Source organism: Meriones unguiculatus, chromosome 2 (genome assembly GCF_030254825.1).
Source record: "Meriones unguiculatus strain TT.TT164.6M chromosome 2, Bangor_MerUng_6.1, whole genome shotgun sequence".
Lineage (NCBI taxonomy): Eukaryota > Metazoa > Chordata > Mammalia > Rodentia > Muridae > Meriones > Meriones unguiculatus.
This window is the reverse complement of record NC_083350.1, coordinates 55,520,901-55,538,099: the sequence shown is the minus strand read 5'-3', so window position 1 is coordinate 55,538,099 and position 17,199 is coordinate 55,520,901. Positions and strand designations below refer to the sequence as shown.

General features: G+C 54.7%; 2 protein-coding genes across 6 annotated transcripts in view; one reads left to right on the top strand and one right to left on the bottom strand.

Annotated features, from left to right (window-relative positions):
- The window catches only part of Lims2 (LIM zinc finger domain containing 2), a 32,007-nt gene extending 26,448 nt beyond the window's left edge, over positions 1-5,559 (top strand). For all 5 annotated transcript variants that reach the window (XM_021643388.2, XM_021643387.2, XM_021643386.2 and 2 more), the window contains 6 exons: positions 1,571-1,720; positions 2,356-2,506; positions 3,239-3,331; positions 3,933-3,981; positions 4,210-4,285; positions 4,825-5,559. In XM_021643388.2, coding sequence (XP_021499063.1) covers positions 1,571-1,720; positions 2,356-2,506; positions 3,239-3,331; positions 3,933-3,981; positions 4,210-4,285; positions 4,825-4,972 — 667 coding nt within the window. In that variant the 3' untranslated portion in view covers positions 4,973-5,559. The remainder of the gene's footprint in view (positions 1-1,570; positions 1,721-2,355; positions 2,507-3,238; positions 3,332-3,932; positions 3,982-4,209; positions 4,286-4,824) is intronic.
- A 495-nt stretch (positions 5,560-6,054) lies between these two features.
- Myo7b (myosin VIIB) overlaps positions 6,055-17,199 on the bottom strand; it is a 78,783-nt gene continuing 67,638 nt past the window's right edge. Inside the window, exons 31-47 of the mRNA XM_021643396.2 lie at positions 16,992-17,109; positions 16,774-16,900; positions 15,687-15,850; positions 14,632-14,813; positions 13,551-13,681; positions 13,249-13,406; positions 12,635-12,788; positions 12,052-12,207; positions 10,921-11,026; positions 9,469-9,582; positions 9,088-9,175; positions 8,635-8,741; positions 7,995-8,180; positions 7,668-7,784; positions 6,898-6,981; positions 6,660-6,779; positions 6,055-6,320 (exon numbers count right to left, since the gene is read on the bottom strand). Of these exons, the coding sequence (XP_021499071.2) occupies positions 6,219-6,320; positions 6,660-6,779; positions 6,898-6,981; positions 7,668-7,784; positions 7,995-8,180; positions 8,635-8,741; positions 9,088-9,175; positions 9,469-9,582; positions 10,921-11,026; positions 12,052-12,207; positions 12,635-12,788; positions 13,249-13,406; positions 13,551-13,681; positions 14,632-14,813; positions 15,687-15,850; positions 16,774-16,900; positions 16,992-17,109 (2,214 nt within the window). The 3' untranslated portion in view covers positions 6,055-6,218. The remainder of the gene's footprint in view (positions 6,321-6,659; positions 6,780-6,897; positions 6,982-7,667; positions 7,785-7,994; positions 8,181-8,634; positions 8,742-9,087; positions 9,176-9,468; positions 9,583-10,920; positions 11,027-12,051; positions 12,208-12,634; positions 12,789-13,248; positions 13,407-13,550; positions 13,682-14,631; positions 14,814-15,686; positions 15,851-16,773; positions 16,901-16,991; positions 17,110-17,199) is intronic.

The window sequence follows — 17,199 nt, the reverse complement described above, 5'->3', positions numbered from 1 at the left end:
GAAACGAAGTTTGTAGCCACAGGCCCCATCTGCTGCCTGGACACTGGCCCCTGCCTTGTACGTGGCTCTGTTGTCTCAGAGAGACGGTGTCTACTGCCTCTCTCTTCCTCTCAGGCACAGTCCACCTTCACTCACACATCAATACACTGACCCTGAGCTACTTCTCCATGGCGGGTATCCATGGTCCAGTGGAGGTAGTCAGTGGGTTAGCAAGTCTCAACAGGCACCTTGCTTGGGCCTCTAGCACTGGGTGAAAGTGGGAAAATAAGACCCCAGGTGACGCTCTGTGGCATCATTCCAGACAGCACAGAGGTCGCAGGGGTCTGCCTGCCTAGAGGATTCTTGCCACAGAGTCCACGCGACACTGGAGCTCTGAAGAGATGGAGACAGGCAGATCCCCTAGAGCTCACTGGCTAATTCAGGCAAGTAGGTGAGCTCCACATTCTGTGAGAAACCCTGTGTCAAAAAAAAAAAAAAAAAAAAAGAGGGAGAACAGTTGAAGATTGACCTGAGATTGACCTCTGGTCCTCACACAGGTGCGCACACCTGCACAGACATCTGCATGCACAGGTGCACACATCCACACAAATATGTACACACACACACACACACACACACACACACACACAAATATGTATACACACACACAAAGGGCCAATGGTCAGTTAGCTGTGACAGGTGGAAAGCTGCTCCTATGGATTTTAGAGGCTGGGAAGGAGGACCAGGTCCAGGCAGGATTACCCTATTGGAGTGACAAGTGGGGAATGGGGATTGAGGGACACTGGATGGGGTCTGGAGGATCTTTGCCTGAATCTAAATTCTTTGCCTTTTCAATGACGAGGAAACAGAACCTGTGTTGATTTCCTTCTCCGTTAAGCCCACAGCTGTTGCTCAGGGGAAGGGGCAGAATCATAAATGACTGAAGTCTTCACAAAAAAGACTCTGTGGTGACAGTGGCTGGGTTCAGGAGCCTCCGTGTGACACAGCTTACTTGTCTATGGAGACAGAAAGCGCTTGTGAGCATTAGGGGCCCTCTTCATCCAGCAGACTCCGAAGGGAGGGGTGAATGAGCCCTGCATGGATTTGGCCACCCTGACATGCATTCACTATAGCTTGCGCTAAAAGACACGTGAAAAGTAAAGCCAGTCTTTCAGCAAATGGCAGCTAAATGTCTCTTCTGTATCAGACAATGTCCTAGGCTCAGGGAGCCTTGGAAAAGAAACTTTTTTCTCAGAGACAGCAAATACAGGCATTTTAGTGTATATGTATGCCTTCCAGAATGTGGGTCTTGGGGTTCAAACTCAAGGTTGGTGACGAGAGTCTTTACCTGTGAAGCCATCCTGTCTGCTGCTGAGTGTGGGAAGGCATCCCTTTCAGAATCCTCACCTGTGGCCTTCCATGCCTTGTGACTGGGAAACTCGCTTTTCTCAAACCTGGGCTCATTCACTTTGAATTACCCAACCGTCACAGAGGGTCCAAGCAGGATTCTAGACTGCCTTTTCCAGGAGATGGCCAGGGAAGAGGTAGAGGAGGGTTGCTGTCCCCCAAGGCTCACTATTACTTCCTACAGGCATCTCTGCCGGCCTTGCCACAACCGGGAGAAGGCCAAGGGCCTGGGCAAATTCATCTGCCAGCGGTGTCACCTCACCATTGACGAACAGCCCCTCATGTTCAAGAATGATCCCTACCACCCGGATCACTTCAGCTGCTCCCACTGTGGGTAGGTGCCCAGTGCTGGCCCTGCGTGTGGCAAGGGCAGTCGTGCTGTCACAGCAGGGCTGCTGGGATCCCCACCCGGGACAGAGGCAAAGGTAGGCAGAGAGGGCACTCAGTGTACGAGGCACAGAGCTGCAGGGTGAAGGCAGGATGAGGCGGAAGGCCTTGCCTCCAGGGCTCTGTCCAGGAGCACTTGGGATTGAGGAGGGCCGTGTAAGGGACAGTCCCTGACTGAAGGGCTGTCACAGAGATGTAACAGGGAGGAAAGGGTGGAGTGTGTTCGGCTGGTGCTGCTGTTGAAGAAGGGAGAGAGAGGAGAGAAGCTGAGGATCCCCCACAGTCCCCTCGTCTCCCTTCTGTGCTTGCCCCAGACACACAGTCTGGTTTAGACGGGAATGAGAAGAAACAGACCTTTATCCCAAGAAGCTAGCTGGACAGTACACAGGCGCATTCTGCCGGCCTGGGCGGGAATTCTGTGCCCCGGGGCCTGTCTGGGGTGCACACAGGAAGTCTTCAGAGATTAGAATGATCTGGTTGAGCCAGAGCAAGGGCCGCAGGCACAGAATCCTGGACCAAGGGTCAGAGTGGCCCCACAGAAAGGCAGGATTGTACCTGAGGGGGCTCTGTGCTGTCTTCCAGGAAGGAGCTGACCTCCGACGCCCGAGAGCTGAAGGGTGAGCTCTACTGCCTGCCTTGCCACGACAAGATGGGCATCCCCATCTGTGGGGCCTGCCGCAGGCCCATTGAGGGCCGCGTGGTCAATGCACTGGGCAAGCAGTGGCATGTGGAGGTAAGCGTGGAAGGGGGCACAGGTTCAGGTCAGGACAGGTCCACAGTCCCTCCAAACCTCGCCCCAGGCCAGGTGGCAGCTGCTTCCCAGTGAAAGCCTTTCTCTGGCGGTGACTTCTTGTTCTAGCCAGGAACTCCATGGGAGCCAGGAGACCAGCGCCCACAGGCCAGGGTCAGGCAGCCACACTCGCCTTAACTATTATCACTCTTTGCATTCTGGAAGATCCTAGAGTCAGGCGCAAACATGATATACAGTCCACCCAAAGCACCTGGTGCGACAGCGGGCGGATGACAGGACCTGTTGGGCGCACAGTCCCACACAGACATGTTCAAGGACGAGGAGGAGGGCTGGCAGTATAGCTCCGCTGGGAGAGTGCTTGCCTCATGTAGACAAGAACCCGAGTTTAGTCCCCCAGTACTGTATCAAGCCAGGCATGGCGGGGCGTGCCTGTAAACCTACCACCTGGGAGGATTAGAAGTTCAGTATCACCCTTGACAACACAGTGAGTTTGAAAACATCCTGGACTACAATGAGACCCTGTCTCGAGAAAAGTCAAGGAAGAAAGAAAGAAAAGAAAAAGGAAACAGGAAGGATGGCAGTAGGGCTGGCTGTTTCCTACAGCACCCACGCTGGTGTCAGTTCTGTTCACTGTGAGCCTCATACCCTTTCCCTGTCTTCTGGGGTCCCTGGTGCTGCCCTGACGTTGCCCGGCCACCCCCTTTTTTCCTTCAGCACTTTGTCTGTGCCAAGTGTGAGAAGCCGTTCCTGGGGCACCGGCACTATGAGAAGAAGGGCCTAGCCTACTGTGAGACCCACTACAACCAGGTACGGCCTGGTACGGATCCTGCAGACACAGGGCTGGAGGCAGTCAGGGGGCCTAGGGACTTTGAGAGAGCAGGGCTAGGGCTGTGTCCAGACAGCTCCATGTCCAGAAGAGGCACTTGGGTGGCCCGTTGGAGAAGGTCCTGGGGAAGGCTGTGGGCTCGGCTGCCCTGTCTCTGGGGACAGTGTATCCTCACATGCTGAGAAGGACAGCAGATGCTTCCTAGGGTCTCTAGGCTTATGGAGTCTCCTCTCATGCGAATGGGACATTGCAGGCCCTTGGGAGTCCACCGTGTGTGCCAGAATCCAGGCCTGTGTGCTCAGGCCCTGGGTCCCAGCTTGGAGTCTTGAAGCCTGTGTGTAAGAGATGTGAGCATCTGTCCACATAGTGTCTTGATGGATAAGCCATTGCAGCCCCAGAGGCTGACACAGGCAGGGTCCCACCCTGTCTCTTACAGGCCTTCAGTAGGATGCATCAGTGGGGAGCAACATCTCAACATGTGGCCCTTTCAGGGGAGTGCTTCTAGTGGGCTGGGCGCCCTCATAAAGGGGTCAGGAGGTTATTACATTTGTCAGCAGCATGGATGCTTTGCTTTGTCCACAGCTCTTTGGAGATGTTTGCTACAACTGCAGTCATGTGATTGAGGGCGATGGTGAGCTCCTCCCTCCCTTGCTTTCTCTCAACCAGCCTGTTCTCCTCATGATGGGAGGGATTGGTGGTGTGGTGTGGAGGGGAATGGGAGTGTGGGAGAGTCGGGCTATTGAGGTTGGTGGGGAGGAGGTTTGTCCCACAGCTGCAGGTCCATCTGGCTCTGGCTTTGCCAAACTGGGCCTGCAGCTGGCTTGGGTGGGGCCTGCTAATCCCACATCTGGCTTCGCAGTGGTGTCAGCTCTCAGCAAAGCCTGGTGTGTGAACTGCTTCTCCTGTTCCACCTGCAACATGAAGCTCACTCTGAAGTGAGTAACAGGCCCTTTGCAGCCTTGGCTTTCCACCCTGCTATCCCTGAACTCCAGCCTCAGGCAAGCCCCCGGCATGTGTGAGGCAGGAGCAGGCCAGAGTGAGGCATCCCAGGGACCCCAGAGAAAGATGAAGGAGGCAGTTATGCACATCAAAGAACCTTGAGTTTTGGGGAAAGGGCATTATGGCTCAGGAAACAGCCTCTGTAAAGGCATGCTGCCTCTTCCATGAAGCCAAGGACGATGTGGGGTGTCTGCAATGAGGAGGTGAGGTGGGGTTCAAGCTTCTAAGAGCAGCAGAGATCCAGAGAGGGTTCTGGAGAGAAGCCTCTATGAGGGAAGGGAGACCTACAATCTCATCTCTCCTTCCCCAGTGCCCTTTGCCCAGTGTCTTTCCCTAGGACCTGGCCTGCTGGCTGTGACAGGCTGGAGTGGGAGGGCAGGGGGCCGGCAGCTGAGGGAAACTTGCTCCTCTGCCTTTGGGCTATTGTCTGGAGTCTGGGTTGGTAGGGCATAGACTGCTGGGGTTCTGTCTGTAGGAACAAGTTTGTGGAATTCGATATGAAGCCTGTGTGTAAGAGATGCTATGAAAGGTTCCCCCTGGAGCTGAAGAAGAGGCTGAAGAAGCTGTCTGACCTGACCTCCCGCAAGGCCCAGCCCAAGTCTGTGGACATCAACTCAGTCTAAAGGTCCTCAGTCTCCATGTGCGTGCCTGCGGAACCTCTGCCTTCACCCTCCTGCCCCAGTTCTTGCTGACCACCTCCCATTTCTGCTCCATCCCAGCTCCGCCATCCACCCTGCTCCCTGTATGTCATCCTTCCTGTTTCCGGTCTATGGTGGGCTAAGGAGCATGCTCTTTCTGTGCTGAGGTCTGGCCCAGCCTCCCGTGCCCACAACCTCGAGGGACAGGAAGAAACTGGGGCAGGACTGTCGGCCACTTGCTTGTCCTTCAGATCACAGCCAGACACCAGTCCTTTCCATTCTCCTGGGAAGCTGTCCCAGCCCCGGGGCCAGCACCATGGAGGTGGAGGCATGGGGGGCGGGTCACCCTTCAGTTACTCAACCACATTAGGTCCCTGTGCTTACACTGTGTCAGCAAATCCACTTCTGGATGAAGCAGATGGAGGGATGAGATTCCCATTGCCTTCACCACTCAGGAGACCTTCTCGGCTGCCCACCAAGCCTGGGGTCCCACTTCTGTGGAGGCACACCGCCCCACCCAGCTCAAGCCTGCAAGCCGTCACACGCTTGTACAATGAAGGCTGATTCACACACTCAGCGTTCTGTGTGATTTGTGGAAGGGACGGAGGAGGGCTGTTCTGTAAAGCTATCCCTGCTGGAGATGATCGACACTCAGAGACACCCAGACAGGCAGACAGGAGAGTTTCAGGTTCTCCAGGTTGGCTGCCCACAGGACTAGTAAACAGAATCAGCCAGGACCCCTCAGACCTAGGCGGCGGTGGCCGTGTCAGCTAGTTTGGTAAGTGCACGGTTGGTGGTGGGGTGTCCCTCAGGGCCTGGCAATTGAACAGGTCTCCAAAGCCCCATTTACTGCCATTGGCATCCAGTCTCCACCAGGCCCTCCTGGGAGCATAGCAGGCATACTGGTGACCCACAAGAATGGAAGCCGGAGGGGGGGGGCAGGATCTCCAGGGTGTTCTTGTGGTTTTGGGAAAAGTCACGGTGCACTTTGCTTTTCATCTGGATGAAATCCCAGACTAACTGCCCACCTGACACCCATCCTTCCCCTGAGAGACACATACTCCCTCTTGCTAGGTAAATCTTTATTGTGAATTCAGGGGCACTACCCGCCACCTGCCAGGAGGCTTGAGACCTTTGCTGGCCTCTGCAGTGACCACCCAGGCGAGACAATCTGGTGTGCCGAGAAGCAGACGGGAGACCAGCCTGGAAGGCTGTGTGCAGATGAGACCTGTTAGGGGTTTGCCAGGGCTGGGGCCCTGGAGCCCCGCTGTTTGTTCACTGCGCTCAGGAGCTGCTGTACATAGGAGGTCAGTAGGTCATCCATCTTGTAGCCCTAGACAGGACAGGGTGGGATCAGAGGCTGTGGGTACAGGGAGAGCCCTGGAGCAACATGGCAGAATTGAAAGAAAGGAGGAAGGCGGCCTCCCCATGTTGGGCTTTGCTAGTGGATCCCTCCCCTCCTCAGAACAGGCTGGGATGGCCAAGAGTCCTTGGACATGCTGGCTGTCAGTCTTGGGCATCCATCTAACCTCCCCGCAAAGCCTCGGCTGGCTTAGTCTGATGGGCGAGCAGTTTCTCATGGTGAGCGACTTCCGAGTGGAAGTGAGTAAAGAGAACTCTCCTACACTTCTGGGAGCTGCATAGTGGTGGGACACGGGGCCTGTGTGCTCACCAGAGAGGTCTCACAGAGCAACCGGCTGCCCTGGCCCAGGCTTCCCAGTGCCATGTGGAAGTAAGTGCTGCCGCTACTCCAGCTAGAGATCTTGGTGAAAGGGTAGGTGTTCAGCAGTTCCTGGGAACAGACAGACAAGGGTGGGAGGCCAGGCTGCAGGGGAGGGGCAGGCGGGAAGGCAGGCATCCCGCCCCAGGATGGATGACTGCCACGAGGCAGTCCCTGCTGCCTGCCCTACCTTGGTCTTGGGGTGGATGAGCAGTAACCCATGGCGGTTGATGGCGATGAGGAGAATGTCTGGGTAGGAAGGCTCAGAGGTTTGCTGGGGAGGTAGAGGCACAATTATTATAGGGTGCGTGTATGTGTGTCCATGTGTATGTACAGAAATAAGCGCATGGGTAAACATGCTCATGTGTGTGGCGTGTGCTAACCCGTGCCCTGTATGGAGGGCAGAGGCCAATCTTGGATTGCCATTCCTCAGGTGCCAACCACCTTTGTTTTTTAAACATATGTTTGTGTCGGTGGACAATTTCAGGAGTTAATTACTTCTTTCCACCAGGTGGGTCCTAGGGATTGAACTCAGGCCAATCAGGCTTAGGTGTCAAGTCCCTTAACCCACAGAGCCATTTCACTGGTCATACGTGTGTGTATATATGTATTTTTGAAACAACATTTCTCACATGCCTGGAACTCACCAAACAGGCTAGGCTGGCCAGCCAGCGAGTCCTAGGAATCCCTTCCTCCGTCTCCCCAGTACTGAGATTACTAGCAGACAACAGCGTATTTAGCTCTTTTGTTATTCTTGTATTTCAACATGAGTTCTGAGGATCAGACTCAGGTCCTTATGCTTTAAGGGAAGACATCTCCTCAGCCCCTAGGTGGGCACTTCTTACGTGCTCGCCAGGGCTACAGTCAGAACACACACGCTTGTGTCTACTGATAGGCACTGAGGGTTCAACTAAATGGGGCCTGTATGGGGCCAGAGACTGGGTGTGGATGAAGGCCTACCTTCACCTCAAAGAAGGCAGACCCAAAGGTAGGCCAGCGGCAGATCCACTTCAGGAACTCCACCTTGGCCTCTGCCGCCGTCTTGTGCTTGTGTTTGTCACATTCCAGAAGCAGGCTCTGGTGGAAGAGAGGACCATTGAGGCCTGCTCCTCCATACAGGGCACAGACACCCATGGCCTGAGACTCGGGACAGAGCAATGCCCACCTATGTGGAAGTCAGTGCGGCAACAGGGCCTCAGGAGTACTAAGGACAGGGAAAGGCCAACTACAGGCAGCCTACACCCCAAGCCAACCAGCCCGCCCATCCCCTCAGACCCTCTGAAGGACCTTTTTCCACTCCTCTGAGGACATCAGGCGCGTGAGGTTCTGAGGCACCAGTTCCTTCAGGATCTTTGAGACACTGGCCAGTTGAGACCGGTCATCGCCAAACTGAACTCTATAGATGAGGCCTGCTAGGTGGATGACGTCTTCCCGGGAGCACTTGTGAAACCCGCGCAGATACTTGGGCAGCTCCTGAGTGGCAGACATGCTGGGCCTCAGGTGACAGGAGCCTGGAGTGGGGGTGTTATCCTTCCCATTCACTAACTGAACAGAGCAAATGCTGAGGACTTCAAGGGGAGAGTTTCTAGCCAGGGGAGATTCCTAAGTGAGGGCTCCTGGTATTGAGCTGTGGTGGACACGGGGTTTGTCCACATGATGTCCTTTCAGGTTGCAGGCTGGTTCATCACATTCAGCTTCCTGTGTGCTCTTCCCCACCTCACACTGTAGATCTTGTCCCCAGAGCTGGTGGGCTCTGTTGTTTCTGGAACCCACAGGGTCTGGTCCTGCTCATCTCATTCTACCTGGTTCCAAGCGCTTGGGGCAAGGCTGCCCCTCCCTGACCCATTCCTTTCCCCTGTCTCAGGACAGGTTTGGGATAGGACGGCAATGGCTCTTGTGACTTCAAGAGGGGCCACATGGTGGGTACCTGGTGGTAATGGAGTATGGTGTCTGCATTCACATCCTTGCCAGGGGTCACACTGAGCCACAGTTTCCGCATGAAGAACACCTGGTAGGGAAGGGTTGTGGGGGCCCCTAGAAGAGGGGTGGCCGTGGATACCAAACAGGCTCCAGAGACTCACTCCTGAAGAAAGCCCTCCTAGCCCTCATGTGACTCCCGCTGCCTTCCAGCCTGGAAAGTGCCTGCCCTTCCTCCTCCGAGTCCTGACTCATCTTCATCCAGCAGTGTAGGAGTTGCCTCCAGAAATGTCCCTGGGCCCACCCCCCCGCCATGGAGCCCGGGCTACCTTTCACACCCTGCCAGGAGTTAGCCTTTGCGTGTCTGGGGGAACATGGGAGTAAGGATGGATGGAGGGGCTGGAACCATAGAAGTGACTCAGCGGGCAGGCAGCCACCCCCCTCCACAGAGATGCCCCCTCACCTTCTTTCTGGGGCCTGTTCTTCTTGACCCAGTCAGATACCTGCCTCAAGCTGTCAAAAAAGAAGTCTCCTTCCTTCAGGCTGATGACCTTTAGGGAGGAGGGAGGGTCAGATCTGCCAGCTTCCAGGCTGTAGCCTCCAAGGAGACCCAGCAGAGCTGGACCCAGAAACTACTCATTTTGGCGGGGTGGGCTGGGACTCACTCGGGATTGACAAGCAGGGTGTGGGGCTCCAAGACCCACCCCATTCTTCCCACCAGCCCCTGCTGTGCACTGAAGGGCCTGGATAGCACAGCGTTCTGGGTAAGCTGAGGTCTGCTGGTCTGGAGGCCTCCTCAGGCAAGAGGACCTTGCTCTACCCCTTGGCCTACCATGTTGCTCACCTTGTCTGCGATCTTGATGAAGAGGCTGCAGCCGTCCCAGGAGGCCAGCCGCAGCTTAGTGGTGATGCCCTCACATAGGTCTCGCACCCGGCTGCTGCTGCCCACCTCCATCGTCTGCACAGGGAGGTAGCAGGTGAGGCCCGGGGCCCGGGGGCGAGAAGGCCTCCCAAACTTCCATTCTGGAGTATATCTCCCCCCTGTACTTTGTGTGTGCGTGTGCTATATCCATGTTTATGTGAGTATGTGCACATGTATGCAAAGGCAAGGGGTGAACCTTAAGTGTCTGTCTAGCTGTCTGCCTTCCTTCCTTCCTTCCTTCCTTCCTTCCTTCCTTCCTTCCTTCCTTCCTTCCTTCCTTCCTTCCTTCCTTCCTTCCTTCCTTCCTGTCTCTCTCTCTCCTTTCTTTCTCCTTTGAGTCAGGGTGTCTCTATGTAACCTTGGCTATTCTGGAACTTACTCTGTAGACCAGGCTGGCCTTGGACTCTGATTCATCTGCCTCTGACTCCAAAGTGCTAGAATTCAATATGTGTGCCACTCTGACTTTAAGGATGCTCGTGTCTTTCTGAATTGCCCTTCACAGTTTGTTTTGTTTTTCTTAGACAGGGTCTCTCACTGAATGTGAAATGCATCCATCTGCCTAGGGCAACTGGCTACAGGGAGTCCCTGCCTCCCCAGTGCTATTGAGCCCAGCTTTTATGTAAGGGTTGGGAATCTGAAGGAACCATCACCCTGGGCCTGTCTTTGTCATCTAAAGCCCATGTTCTGTGTGAAGAAGGACAGGTCCCAGAAAGCCATCTACATTTCCATAGTGCTTGGTAACAGCACTTACTGTCCTGGGCCTTGACTAGACCAGGGAGGTCTGGCCCTTTGGACTTGTATTTTGTGAACCTGTAGCCAGACTGTGGGAACTCTTATTGCAGAGGCTCAACTGTACCCAAGCCACAGATGCCCATGTGGCCCAGGGGAGGGTCTGAGAGTAGCCTTGGTCCCATTCTCCTTTGATGCTTTTTTACTCATAGCTGTACACAGTGGTCTCCTACCTGTCCCTTCTACCCTCTCAAGCCTCCATGGTAAGCTCTGAGCCAAAGGGCCATGACTATTGCGTTGAGGGCCTACAGGCCCCAGGACTCAGCCTTGCTGCCCATGCTTCTTGCTTCCTTTCTTTTTCTTCCCTGGCTTGGAATCTTAACTCACACCTCTGAAATAGCTCCCACTTCCAATCACTGGTAGCCTCCCTGTGGCCCCTTAACTCAGTGCAGTGCTCCCCCATGCTGGCTTGGAGTTTGGAGGCAGTCATGCTATGGTACATTTGGGAGTAGCAGCGGTCAGGGTGAGAGAGTCCATTTGGAATGTGGACCTAATTAAATGAACAAAGAGCATACTGGGATGGAGAGAATGTGTCCTGCAACCTGCTGAGGGTACCTCACTCCGGGTACCAGGCTGGGAACTCACCTTATTGGTGTCATTGGGGAGGTAGACCTCATGGCATAGTTTGGAGCCGTTCTGTTCAGCAGCCTTCACCTCCACATGATGTGGAGGCTGCTTCCGGGGTCCCACCCTGAAGAGGACAGAGTGTGCTACAATGCCACTCCTTTCACTCCTGTACCCACCCCGACTGCCAACCTCAATGGGGCATCCGACCTGATGCTAGAAACAAGAGCCCTCAATGACCTGTGAGGAGGGCAGGTAGGTTGCTTCTCCCATACTCCCTAAGGTTTGTCTCTACCTGGTGGGCTCTGTATGTGACCCTGGCATAAAGATGAGCCCAGTCCCACCTTCCTGCAAGAAGGCTGGGGACCGACGGGCTCCCTAGCAGTACCAGGAACTGCTGGCTATGGTACTATGACAGGAGTGTTCTTGTGTCCCAAGTAAGGGGGTTGGGCAGGAGGTGGGGATTCCATCATGGCCTTTCAAAGAATGCTACTTCCTCTATGACTACAGTTCCATGTGGCCACTCACACTCACTGTCTGCCCATGCTCATCACGGTCAAGACCGAGATAGAGAAGGCAGGAGGCCCCTATCCTAGGGACAGGGGAAGATGTGGACACTGTGGGCTCATGTTTGAAGTAAAGCAGGGTCCAGGGAAGGTTGAGTTTTGGTCTCAGGACCTATCCTTGGTGAGAGGAAGAGAGCTACCTTTCTTACCATCTCCTAAGAGCCTGCATAAATACGGCAGCCTCACGGTAACTCTAGGGTTAATGGGGAATGACAGAGCTCTGTGGGAAGACGCTCTTGATGATAGTAGAGAAGAAGGAGATGGTACAAGGGTTAGGAGGGACAGGTCTATGACCTGTCAGCCCCCCTGGGCTGGACTCAGCCACGCTGGGCCACCAATCGATTCAGATGTTCTGAGTGGGCAGAACTGGGGCAAGGGAAGCCACAGGTAATATGGCTATTGATCCTGATTGAAACATCTCTGTGGACCCAGGCCTTCAAGGGACCCTTCTGGGCCTCCTGCCTCTTCCTCCACCTGGTCTCACCTTCTTGGAAGAGGACATGAGGTCACACAGGGCCATGTCCCACTATACCTGCCCTGAGCTGGGCCAGGGTTGGTGCTCTAGGGTGTGGGGCAGCAGGCTTACCTCAGAACCCTGTGCAGCCTGCGGCTGCAGTCAGGAGCCAGTGGCTTCTTCTTCCGGGAGTCTATGAACTTCTGAGCATGTGGCAGCAGCGTTTTGCCTGGTGGGAAGAGTCCTGTGCAGAGCCACAGCAGCTGCCAGGCTCGCTCTTCACTGAACCTGTGGGGTAGCGCCCATTAGTGGTAGGGCTCTACAGAGTGTCAGGCCAACCAGGACCTTCAGAAGCGGAAGTGGGACACTTGGGCCTGTGGGTTTGGGAGCTTAAATGGAGGGACTACATTATGGCAGTCTATAATCCAGCTGTCCAGTGCAACAGGGCACCCTCATGCCCTGATGATGAGATGGGTGCCACTGCCTATCCTATGGAAATGGGTTGAGGGGCCACAGCCTGCCCAGGTCACATAGAAGAAGGATGGCATTGGGCAGGGCTGTCCCTCCTTCGTTAAAAACCCCCAGATACCAGGAGAGCACACAGGGCCCTACACTGCCCTGGCTGCTTTGGCTGCTGGGTGTGGATCCAAGTGTGGCTATTTCCCCCTAGCAGAGGCCTAGTCCAGGGCCCTCTGGAGGCTACACCTTGGCAGACCTGATGGAGTTGTGAGTCAGCTGCTTCAGGATCTGGCAGTAGAGCTCGTCCTGAAGGGCTGGGTCCTGTAGGGCTAAGGAGAACATCTGGTCTGTGAGCTCCACGCTGTGCCACGACTGCCGGGAAGGGTAGTCGCCTGTGTACTTGAGAATGGGTGTGACTGTGAAGGAGAACTGTACCTCAGGCAGCCTCAGGCTAAGCCTCCACCAGAGCCTTCACGCTGGCCCAGTGCTGCTCCCTGGGCTCAGGCTGAACCCTGAACCAAGCTACTCACTGACCCCCTAAACCATGCTCATGCTGACCCCTGAACCTAGTCCCAAATTGACCTCTGGACCAGTACACACTCTACACCCTGATCCAGGCTCACACTGACCCCTGAATCAAACCCCTCAATGACCTTTGACCCAGGCTCATGCAGGACCCCTAAGCTAGGCCCCACCCCCTAAAGACATTTTTTCCAGGCCTCAGGCATCCTCACAGGGAGCTGAATATTGGCTCTGCAACATGCTTTCACATGTGAGGCCTGGCGCCTCACAGGTGGCTGCAGGGCCTAGAGGGGGCTCAGGTGGGTACTGGGTATGCCTGCAGCTAGGGTAGGGTGGTCGGAAGGATATCAAGGAAGATCTGGCAGGCCGCATCCCGCAGTTTGACTTTGTCATGGACACATCTGAGCAGTGGCTGGCGCAGCGGCTCTGGGGAGTAGGCCCACAGATGGCCCCGGCTTCGGGCCATGGGCATTGCGGCCCTGCCGATGGTCTCCTTCTCTGGGACCCTGCCAGATACAGAGCTGGTGTGAGGGCTTGTGCTAAGGCTTTCTCTGCCTCCCTTCGTGCTGCCTTTCCCTCCTTGTACCCACCGCCCTGCACCTGCCACCCCAGCCTTCCGGCCGCCCTGGTCCTTGGAGTGAGAAGCGCACCTGAAGAACTGGTAGGAGAATTCCTCCAGGGTGTATGGTGGCTCTGTGAGCTCCTCCTCAGGCGGTGGCTCTGCAGCCCGCACCTCCTGGGCTGCCAGCTTCCGTTTCTCTGGTGACATGGCCAGCAGGCTCTGCAGGGGGTGGGCTGGTGGTTACCCAGGAGCTACTGCCCACAGGGCTTCTCCTGATTTAGCTGCCTCGGTGAGTTGGAAAAGGTGAGAACACAGCAGTGAAAGGCCTTCACCTACTATGTGACCAAGTTGATTCCATCTCTCTGGGACCTACCTTCCTTCCTCTCTTCCTTTTAAAAAAAGATTTATTTATTTATTTTATGTATATGAGTGCTCTGACTGCATGTACACCTGCATGCCAGAAGAGGGCATCAGATCCCAGTATAGATGGTTATGAGCCACCATATGCCATGTGCTTGTTGGGAATTGAACTCTGGACCTCTGGAACACCAGACAGTGCTCTTAACCACTGAGCCATCTCTCCAGCCTGACCTTCCTTTTCTTTAGCCAGATTAGCACCAATAGCTGTGGAGTCTGTCTACCCTGTTCCCAGGCTGTGGCCACTCTGGGTCTCACAACCTCTGGTTCTCTTTCCCTAGGACATCTCTGCTCAGGGATTCAAAAGCTGCTGTTGATGGCAACCTTGAGTTGCAGGCTTAGGGCATCTACCAGATACTTTGTGTGTGTGTGTGTGTGTGTGTGTGTGTGTGTGTGTGTTAGAGGACCTGCCTGTCTCTGGTTTCTCAAAGAGCAGCTCTTGGGGCTGGCTGGCACAGGGGTATCCTTGGGGCAAGGGAAGATGTGGACAGCCTGGACTGAGGAAGGGTGCTGTCTCCAGGACATTTCCATAGTGGGAGGAAGACAGCAACCGAGGATCTACTACGTGCTCCTGCACAAATATGCCAGCTTCACCATCACGCTAGGGTTAACGGGGATTGGTAGAGCTGCCCTAACGCCCATGTGGTCCTTCTGGATGTCTATGAGGAAGACAGTAGGCGAGGCCCCAGTTCAGATATCCTAAGACCCTGCTAACAGCACCCCAGCAGACCAGATACACCCATGTGACATACCAGCAGCTGGGCTGAGGGCTTGGTTACTGAAGGGATGTTATAGAGGCAGGCTGTGGGCACCAGCCCCGTCTTGCCTGTTCTGTCATTCTGTCCCAGGACCCAGTTCTCTGAGGCCAGAAGTCCCTGTTTCTTGGTCAGGATCAGTAAGTCGCCTTTCTTGAAGGACAGAAGGGTGACATCATCTGCAGGTCCAAGGCACATATAGAGGCAAGAATGTGACATTTGCTGAGGGCTCTCCAAAGTCCCCAGGCTACACTGGCATTTCAGAGATACGAAGAAACTGATGGTGCAGAACTGTCACCTGCTGGTGACAAGCAGGGCATGGTGAGTCATGGCAGCCCCAGCCTAATAGACCGCTGGGATCTACCTAGGAGCTGGGTAGTGGCTGGGCAGGAGGCAGACTGCAGAGCTAGTGGTTTATATGTCTGACCAGAGTGGTCTTGACCTCTGAACCCACGTGCAAATCTGTAAGCCTCTGATGGTGTTTTGTTCACAACCATGAGTGAGGATTATTGGGAAGACAGGGCAACACTCTCTGACATTCCTCGCAGAGTGTAAAAGCTCCTACAGAGCCCTTTCATCCGAATCTGGGCCAGTTTGCCTACAATGCGTGTAACCAGTGTCAATGGCTGACATCTGGAGCCTGATGCTGGCCTACAGGTTTCAGCCCAGCTCCTGTTGGAGTGAGGACTTTCAGGGAAGGATGTGTGGTGGTCAGTGAGCTATCCCTCTGTCTGAGCTTCTGGTCTTGTGTCTGTAAAATAAGATAACTGGATGGTTATAGGGATGGTATGTAAGTCCTACAGATGTGAGTTAACCTTGCGAGTGACCATGAACGCACTGGTGGCCTGTGTGTGTGTGTGTGTGTGTGTGTGTGTGTGTGTGTGTGTAAGACCTCATCCTTTAACCCCTTCAGATGGGGTCCTTGCTGAAGCTGACCCCGTAAAATGGATGCTCACGTCTCTAAGCCTTGCCAGGGGTCTCTTGGACATGAGAAGGCCACCCTTCTCTACTAGTCCCATGGGCTGCCGTCCCTCCCCTTTCCCAATAAGTACCTGTGGCCTTCCTGTCCTGCAGGGCCATGGCGAACACAGACCTCTCCTTCAAGCCTCCCATGAACAAAGCCACCATCTCGGCGATGGCCACGCTGCTGGGGGAGACGAACTCGTACTCTTCATGCAGTGTGGACAGGAGTAGTTTCTGTCCACCCGGGGCGTCCCTGAGGGCACAAAGGGTGTAGTGTGACCTGGAGCCTTCCCTACTCTCTTGTTTCAGCCCCTGAGCAGCCTCAGACAAGGTGACAATTCCAGTGTTACATATGAGAAAACAAGGGACTTAGAAGAGCTTGGTCTGAGTCCAGGTTGGTCCAAGTCCCAGGCAGCACGTTAGGTGATGGACACATGACTAGCAGATCTCTGGGTCCCAGAGGCAGTGGGGTGTACTGTTCTCCAGCATGTAAGGCTGCTCAGAGCAGTCAATGAAGAGCATTACACAGAAAGCTATCGGCTTGCTCTGGAACCTGGGACAGTTACCTAGCTGGTGTGCCTCAGTTTACTTCTCTACAGAATGAGTGAAATAGTTAATACAGATTGTCACCTTGTTAGCTTCTAGACCACCTATGTGACAAACCTCTGGGTATATCTGATGGAGTTTCTAGGTTGATGTAGGAAGACCCACTCTACATTGGGGTACAGCATTCCATAAGGTCAGATCCCCGACTGGACACGAAGGAGAAAGTGAGCTGAATATCAGCGCTCATCTCTCTCTTTCCCTAACTGTGGACACAGTGGGACCACCTGCCTCATGCTCCTTGCTGTCTGCCTTTCCTGCCATGATGGACTGTGTAACCTCAAACTGTGAGCAAAAACAAACTCTTTCTCCCTTAAGCTGCTTATGCCACGTAGTTTTGCATGGCAGCAAGACAATTCACTAATACAGCAGCTGATGCTACGGGGACTTCGAGTTGTCCAGGAGAGTGGACAGTTGACCCCAGGGTGCAGTGGTACTGTGTGCCTGGTGCAACCACCTGTCAAGACTATGATAAAGGAGCTGTGGGGGAACATGGGCAGGACTTTCTGTTTCAGGTTCCATATACATCTATACCGAGGACTCAGGTTGGGAAGCAACAGATTTGAGGTTTACCTGTTGGCGACCAGACCCATGACCTCTGCAAAGGTCAGCCCCAGCAGTGTCCTCTCCTTCTGGTCCAGGAAGTACATCCCCTTCCAGTTAACGGCCAAAATCAGCTGTGTCTTGGGAAGGCGGGGGCCTGACCAAAAGGCAACCCAGAGTCAAGGCCATGCCGACCACTGGGAGCTGCTTCCTATCCTCCCCACCCCCACCAAACCAGATGCTCTTACCAGAGAGAGTGGTGACTTCAAATAGCCGGGAGAAAAGCAGGGGCCACAGAAAACGGGCAGCCTCCACTGTCTGCTCCCTCACTGCCAGTGGGGTGGCCTTCGACTGGGTGTACGGGGCCTATATGAAGGGGAAAACACCAGGCACCACCTCCATCACCCCGCCGTATGGGAGAGCCAAGGACAACTTCCAATGTTGGTCCTAGCCTTC